Here is an 8,180-nt window from a genome sequence, read left to right as displayed (position 1 = left end):
TGGCCAGGAAGCCAGGCCAACCCTTCCTTTCCCATCCTTGTGTCCTCAGCCAGCACAGTGCCTGACACGTGGAAGGCACCCCTGTGTCTGCCCAAGTAAACTGCAGTGAGCGGGGAAAGAAACCATACCTTAGAAAGATGGTGCAGTTTTCACAATTCCATTCCATCTGGAGCTTGGGCCGTAAATCCAAGCTCAATATTTCTCATCATTGTGGGCAGATTTCTCTGCCGGGCTCACAAACACCCAGACTCACTTGCTTTGGTCGTTAACAGTTTATTATTGGCACACTTATCAGTAAAGCATACATAAAATACAGCTGTTTTATAACACACGGAGCCACTGTGTCTTTACATGTATAGAGGAACATATTAATATGCAAATGGAAAAATTAGTTCTTTTATAAAGTTTCACATAAATACACTGGAATTGCTCCCAAAGAAAAGTCCCCATAAAAGAACTAGGTTAGGGCTTTACAAAATATTATACAGGAAATATACTGTGAAAAGAAACAACAGTCAACTCAGATACAACAACAACAAAAAAAACACAAAAGAGTTTCAGATTTATTAAACTGCCCACAAAATTAATGGATTACATGGCTTGAAAATATTTGGATCAACAGAAATTTTACAGACGCATACATTCTCAGGGGGCCAAGTGCCTTTCTTTACATAAAAATCTGCCTTGGTGTCTTTGATGACAAAAAGACGTTTCTTGTTTCAGCACTCGGGCTCGATTGAACCAACTCAGGCTCGAGGACCAATTGACATTAGCTCGGCCATAAACTACCCTGCTGGGCCCTCTTAGCTGTTACCCAATGAAAGAAAAGGTGAAGGGGAAAAAAAAAAAATAAAGGTACATTTAAATTACTTTCCAAAAGTGGATTTTTTTTCTTTTCTTTTTTTACTGAAACAAGAAACTCTCAGATGCAAGTCAAAAAGCAGAAAATATTTTACAATATTAAAAAGTCTATCTGTAGTTGGGTTCGGCATAGAATGAGATCCTGAGCACTGAGGGTTTATTGACAATATGGCCTTCGTTGGATGGTTGGGTGGGGCGGGGGCCGGGGGGGGGGGGCGGGTGGTGGAATGAAATTAACAAACGTGGTTAAAACCGAGCCAGGAGAAGCGCTAGCGTTTGCTCTTACTTTAATTACGATCAGTGCCAGTATCTGTGTTACCTGTGAAGGCCTCCAGGGAGGGGTCATGGAAGTTTACTGGGAATGATCCTCTCAATTAAAAAAAAGAAAGAGAGAAGCTCAGATCACTGTGGTTTAGAAATCGGTGTTTGCTTGGAAAAGTTTTAATGTCTCCTCCTTCCTCTCCTGTGAGTAAGGATCTGAAATAGTGAGTGTAACCCACGGTGGCTATTGACAGTGGATTCTGGAGCTGGTCAATCTTACTGGGAAGCTTGGGGTGGGGGGTTTTCTGATTTGGTCTCTTGAGTGGCGGGAGGTTTACTGTTCCATGGGCTGCTGTTCCCCAGGGCGGGTGAACTGGTGAAGTCTTCCTCGTCGTCCATGCCGTTGGCTGCATCATACTGCGTGTTTTCTAATCTAGTGATTAGCCTTTCGTCCTCGTCCCCAAACTCACCTCCCATCAGAGTTGGCTCTCCTACCACCATCACATCCTGTGAACAGCAGCTGACATTATTACAGGGAAACCTTGGGAGAGAGAAGCTCAGCTTAAAACACTAGTGGGAGGCGCTGGGGGATCTAGGACAGACACACTCGTGTCCTGTACACCGGGGTCAAGTCTCAATGTCGGGGGGCCAAGACGCATATTGGATTTTTCTACAGGAAATAAACATCGCCTCCTGATGTGTAACAACCACGCGAGTTTATGTCCTTAGTGCGCAGCCTGACACCGGAGAACGAGCAATGCTAGCAATCTGCAGAAATAAAAAAATGGATTTTTCAAAATTAAAAAAATCCACGCTTTTCAACTTGCCGACATTGGGGACTCTTGAGAGGGCTGTGGAACCTTCTGCTGGGTGCTTTGCAAGACCTCCAAAAATCCACCACTTTTATTTAGGGCCTCTGGATGGCTTTGGAAACTAGCAGCCAACACGGGGAGGATGCAGTTCTGCAACAGTCATGCAACTCATTCCAAACGGCATTTTCTCTGTCCCAAGGACGGTATACATTTTAATTGAAGACAGATCTCTCTTTTCTCTACTCAGCCAGGCCCTTTTATGCAGCCGATATCCTTGACATTCTGCTACTTAATTATGGTAATTAATTTAGGTAAAGTTTTCGATAAAAACAATGTTCACACTGATTTGACAATTTGCATAGCTAATTAAGTCATTAGCAAAAACCTGCTGATTGCCAACAAGCCCTGAATTTACCATCTGTTATTCCATGGTGCCTGTCACCTATCCCCACACAGGCAACCCCACCACCAATCTGGGCAGTAAAGAGAGCCAGTCTGTCCAGCTGGTGCCATAAAAGGAAGTTGAGGAGCACTAATTGTAATTACAATGATGAAGCCAGTAGTCATCAGAAATGGAAGCATGCAAGAAGAATCCATCTAATCACTCCTTTAAGTACAAATTGTCCTTCCATGCAAACAAGGAAGCCACCTACTGTAGCTGGGAGCTCTGTGGAGGCCACCGCTGCAGAAGCACGGGGACAGGGGAGAAGGACGCATACACAGGGCACAGCTCTGGCCTCTCTGTCTCAAGGGGATCCTGTGGGGTTGATGGGCGACATGGGCATGGGACAGGACACCTGTCAGGTGGATCCTGCTGGGCGGGCTCTGAGCAATATTCTACTTAAGAGTGCCCGACTGCCATCAGCCTCCACTGAGGCTGGAAAATCAGGGCTGGCCATATGCCTTTGGGGACGTAAGTATGCATTTTCTGATAGGGAGGCTAATTTGCCTTGACAGCTGGGTAGACATTCTTTTCACTGGGGCAAGAGAGGCTTTCCTGGAGCAGTATATCAGTGGAATACTGCCTGTGGTCAGGAGAGGGTCCAGCGGCCCCGCCAGGGTCCTTCTAGAATTTCGAAGGTGCCAGTTGAACAAATCCCTTAGTGACCACCTGATTTGTTTTGGAATGGAAAACCTTGTTTGTTTGATTGATCGATTCTCCTCGAATTAGAGGGGAGATTATCAATAGGTTTCACACTGTGTTTTCAGACTAATCACTCTTGTGAATTGATAACAGTGATCTTAAAGAGAAATGCCCCAGATGAAGCAAATGCCTAAAATATGACCTGGGAAGACTCAGAAATCGAGGTACTGGCAGGATATTCAGTTGTGTGTTTCCAAGAATGTACTTATGATGCCACGAAGAGCCAGACGTGACACTGACATGTAAGAGACTCGTGAGGACTCTTAAAGTGAGATACAAAATAGACACAGACTCCGAGTGGCAAGAATGCTGACAGGATTTTAAATGGAATGTGGCCTCCACCTGACCCATTGGGGTGTTGGGGATAAAAAAGTGTTACTTCGTTGTGGGCAGTTAGGGGACCGCGCTTACAATCAGGAACAAAGGCAGGCGGGAAGACCAGGTTAAGATGGGGTGGAGGACGACATGAGGGTTAATTCCACCAAATGACCTGTGTGTAGCACACTTTGCAGGGCTGGGGAAACACATACGTGACGTGTCACGGGGCAGGAAAAGAATGTTAGAAGCGACACGTGGGTCTGCATTAGTACTGTGAGTCCAAGGTCATCGAGAGAGGCTGGGAGAATGGGAGGTTAAGCGTAATTTGGAAACAGAAGAAGCCAATTTAAGCGTGATATTAGCAGAGGCGTTCTCAACACGTCAGATGCCTTCATTGTATCAGAAAATAACAGTCATTCCAGAAAAGTACTGTGAAAATAGTGATTTACATCACTTCAAATGGGGCTTATACGGGCTCGTAATATGTTTGGTATATCTTGGTTCCAGGAATGGCTGGAAAAGGTGCCCAGGCATGGATATTTTGGAGCATGCTAAATTTCAGAGAGATGTCACATTTGCCTTACTGATTATAAAACGTATCCTTAGCCAGATGCATAGTCATGTGTGTGCGTGTGTGTGTGTGCACGCATGTGTGCATGCGTGAGTGATTAACAGACGGCAAGTTACAAAAGAGATGTGTGCTAAGGACTTCATATGCACGTAGATACCTGAGGCCACTTACATAGTTACGAACACCGCTCTACCTGGCTCTTCTAAATCTCTGGGCTAGGATAGGGGTTCTTGGCTCAGGAGGGCTTGGTTTGTTATCCTCACACAAGATGAGTGGAGACATAACATACATTCTGGGCTCCCTCTGACTACGGGATGTTGGCACCGTTTTCCCCACACGCCCCACATCTTTAAAAGTCCCCCCCCAACATTCAACATTGGTAGTGAGAGATGCATTTCCTTCCCGTCCCTGCTGTCTCGTGTGTCCCACAGGAGGCGATATTGGTCCATCTGAGAGTAACCCATATGGTCTCGACTCCCCAGGAAGCAGACCTCCGCTCCTCGCCAGGGGCCTGGAGGTGCCACCAGCTCTTGCCCGTGTCACATCTTCTCACTAATCCCCCGTGCAAGGACCACCAACCTCTGAGGAGGACTGGAAGTGACTCCTTTCAGGGCCCCTCAATGCTTCTCCTTAAATTGGCCAGAAGGGGTCACTGCTGTTGAATGACACAGGTCTCCATCCCTCCCAGGGTTGAGGCTGCAGTTCGGGATCGCTCCTAGCCCCTGCTCATGGAGTGAGAAGCAGAATCCAAGGATTAAACCCTAACCCTCGCCAGACACACATGTTGCTGCCGTGGCAGCTGTGCGGACCACAGCCGTGGTCGTGGTAGCACACCCGATCTGTACGTGCCTTCGGACAAGGCAGCTAAGGCCTGCAGGTTGCATTTCTATTTAAACAGGAAAGGGGTGCTGGTCATTCAGGAGACAGGGTTAAATAATGTGGTCCCTACAAGCCAGCCAGTGCTTATACATTTGACGTCCATTCAGCTGGAGGACATACAGAAATTTACACATTTTCTTAACCCGGATGACTTCCCTGTTTCTCTCAGCCATCTCTAAGTTTTACTTAAGGAAAACATCCTTGTTTGCATGGCGGGGATAGTGCTGAAATTCTACTCGCACTTTCTAACGGCGCCTTGTTCTTGTCCAAAGGGTCTCGACTGATTAAAAACCCTCTTGACACAGGTATCTTCCACCAAAATGCAATTGCAGGTTGGGAGGACAAGAGCATAATGGAATAGAAAAAGTTAGGTGCTCTTTAAAAAAAATTGAAATGATTCCGACTAGGCCAGGTATGTCAAAATACATGGATGTGTATGCTGCTATTCTATACCCATGGCAGACATCACTAATGGATGGCCCACCAGACCCAGTCCAGGCCTCAGAATCTTTCTCAATATTGTACCCTGTGAACTGAAACCAGGAGTCTGAGCTGGCAGGAGAGAGGAAACCTCTTTATCGCTTTATTAGACAATGAGCTCTTCAATGACAGAGCTTTAGGTGGGTCTTTTTTTGGTTTTGTTTCTTTTAAATCTTGCTATTACCAACACCTGGTATAGTGTGGGGCACATAGTAGGAGCTCAGAGAACACTTGTTGAACCAATCTGAATTCTTGCAGCCTTTAAGTAGCTATGTCAAATTTCCAGAAATCTCTGGAATGTACTTTCATTTGTTCGTGGAAACTAACAAACGTTAGTTTCTAAAACCCCAGAATTAGATGAATAAATGGGCTGCTTGTGTGCACTTTTGGGGTTGATTTATTTACGCCTGGCCATTTTTTCCTATGCATTTTCCCATTTAACCAGGAGTGGGTATAACTTACTGGCACCTTAATAAAAAGACTCTGTTTTTCTCCTTTGATTTTTTTTTTCTCCTGACTCTTCTGGGGTGAAAACTCAGTTCAAAAAACAGAGGTAACTCTGGTACTTTTTAAGAACTACAATCCCTACCAGTCTTAAAATGAAAATGGCACCTGTCCCACAGGCTGGCCACTTTCTCATGACCTTTTCTTTCTAATGCAACAGGGATGACAACCGTGTCCTCTGTCTGTGGAGGACAGGAGGAGAGGCCAGGTAATTCTCAGGTACTGATGGGGTTGGTTTTAGCCAGAGAACTGACCAATGGAAAATGGGAGAGAGTGGGTGGGGGACAGATTTGAAAGACACAATTAGAAGTAAGTGGAGAATCCCCTGGAAATGAAGGTCCGCTCTCACATGGAGAGAGATGGTGCAGGATCAGAAGCAGAGGGTGAGGCCCACAGACCAAGAGAGGGAAAAGAGTGAGAAAGAGGGAAAAGGTAAAATTACACCGCTTGAGAGAAGTTACAAGAAAGGGCGCATTTTTGAAGACATAGTATCTAGAGGGTACCTATGAAGCACCACGAAAATCCCAGGATTTGAAGGATAGTCAAAAGCCTGGTGAGGGTGATGTGACAAGGGCAGCGGAGAAGGAAAACCCACAAGCCATCGTGGTGGGGAGAAGGGGCAAGAAATGCTTAAAGACACGTGAGAATTTAAAAGTGGTAAGTGGTCTAGTACTGGGATGAGGAAGTCAGAGTCAGGAAGGAATCAGGCAGGAGGGAGCAAATGGAGGAAGAAAACATGGGAGGTGAAGAAAGTTCCCGCCCAGTTTACCCTCTGTGGGGACGCCCTCAGCTGTCAGTTTTGGAGTTCAAAGAAGCCCCCTTCTGAGTGGCCCATTTCCTTTGTCAAGACCCAGAAATGAAAGAAAGGGGTCAAGAGGTCAAGAGAGTTGAGACCAAACCAGGGGCTGAGCCTCCCCCTAAGCTAATGAAATGGGAAAGCGAAATCCACTGAGCTGCATTTGTAGTGGCCTTGAGTTAATCACCTGGGTCTTAAAATAAGAGGGGATGCCCATGTCTGGGGGGGATCGGGGGGCAGTCGAAGGACAATCTGGAGCCTTAGTGCCAGGAGCTAGTTTCCAGGGGAGCACAGGGTCCCGGTGATGGAGCTGAGAGTCCCTTATATGCCACCAGCACCCTGCTAAGTGATATTTTAATTAAACCTTAAGTGACATATCTCCTGTCTACGACTCTGAAGGCTTTTTCATTCCGGTCCCACTGCAGCACAGACTCTCCATATTCCTTTCTAAGTCCCAGTTTGTCGGGGAAGGTTTCCAGGACAGAGCTCCTCCCCCCCTCCCACCCAGTGTCCCTGCCTTCCCCTCCCCCGCCCCCCCAACCGGCCCAGAAGGTCATTGCAGCTAAAAGAGACTTTGCCGTAGGGCCCCTGGACTCGGGGAGATGACAGGCAAAGGCAGGATTTCAGCCTAAAAGGAAAGCGAGACTTACAGGTACCTGACTGGACAGACTCAGGTTGGCGGCTGGTGCCTTCTTCTTGCTGCCCGTGCTGTTGGCGGTGTTCCCAGCGCCGCTGTTGGAGGTGCTGCTGGTGGAATTTTTTCTTTTTCTCCGTTTCGTTGTCGGTTGCCTTGTGGGCTCTGCTGCAACATGAAACATGGAAGGAGGGTCAGTGCCAGGGTGAGCACCAGAATACGGGCCCTCCAGGGAAGCCGTTTTTTGTAAGTTCAAAAGAGTAGGACTGTTGATATTTTTTCCACTTCTTTTAACTTGATGAAACCTAAAAGAAGAAAGCTGCTGATTTATTTGTAGCACACAATGACTGAAACTCTTTTCTTTAGTATCTTGATAAAGTGATTTGTATTTAATTGTTCTTCCTGATGTCATGTACTGTGTGTGTCTGGAAGCTCTTAATATGTCTTAGGGTGAGTTACACCACTAAGCAGTTTCGTTTGAACTTAAAATATTATTACCATTATGAATTGGGGGCAAAACATTTTTTTGTGGTCTACCCTCTTTTTATAACAAAAGGAGGGCTCTGGGACTCCTAGGGAACCTCCAGGGGTTGAGAGAATTGAGCCGAGCTCAATTAAGTGAACCAGTGAGTTACAGCAGCACCTACTGGCTAAGTCTCATATTGCAGCCCAGCTCTCGCACGCTGAAATGTTGAAAAATTGGCCAAAAAATTTGTGTGGGTTTTTCCCGTAACATCTTATGGAAAAACCCGAGCGAACTTTTGGGCCAACCCAATACAAAGAAGAGTAAGTGTCCATCCCATCAGCCATTGATGTGGAACTTAGGGATTCCCAAGCTCAGTAGAAATAACCATGCTTTGGATCCTGGTGTCTAAAAGATGCAACTGATTTCAAAATTCCCGGGGAAAAAATATCTTAGT

General features: G+C 46.2%; 1 protein-coding gene across 4 annotated transcripts in view; it reads right to left on the bottom strand.

Annotated features, from left to right (window-relative positions):
• Nucleotides 1-257: 257 nt before the first annotated feature.
• The window catches only part of LDB2 (LIM domain binding 2), a 380,605-nt gene continuing 372,682 nt past the window's right edge, over nt 258-8,180 (bottom strand). Inside the window, exons 7-8 of one of the 4 annotated variants that reach the window (XM_065877424.1) lie at nt 7,283-7,428; nt 258-1,629 (exon numbers count right to left, since the gene is read on the bottom strand). In XM_065877424.1, coding sequence (XP_065733496.1) covers nt 1,399-1,629; nt 7,283-7,428 — 377 coding nt within the window. In that variant the 3' untranslated portion in view covers nt 258-1,398. Of the gene's footprint in view, nt 1,630-1,839; nt 1,891-4,584; nt 4,690-7,276; nt 7,429-8,180 lie in introns of those variants that run through there. The other 3 variants (XM_065877423.1, XM_065877427.1, XM_065877425.1) reach the window with 3 other exon arrangements.

This window comes from Phocoena phocoena, chromosome 5 (genome assembly GCF_963924675.1).
Source record: "Phocoena phocoena chromosome 5, mPhoPho1.1, whole genome shotgun sequence".
Taxonomy (NCBI): domain Eukaryota; kingdom Metazoa; phylum Chordata; class Mammalia; order Artiodactyla; family Phocoenidae; genus Phocoena; species Phocoena phocoena.
The sequence above is the reverse complement of the archived record's forward strand: the minus strand, read 5'-3'. Positions and strand labels throughout refer to the sequence as shown.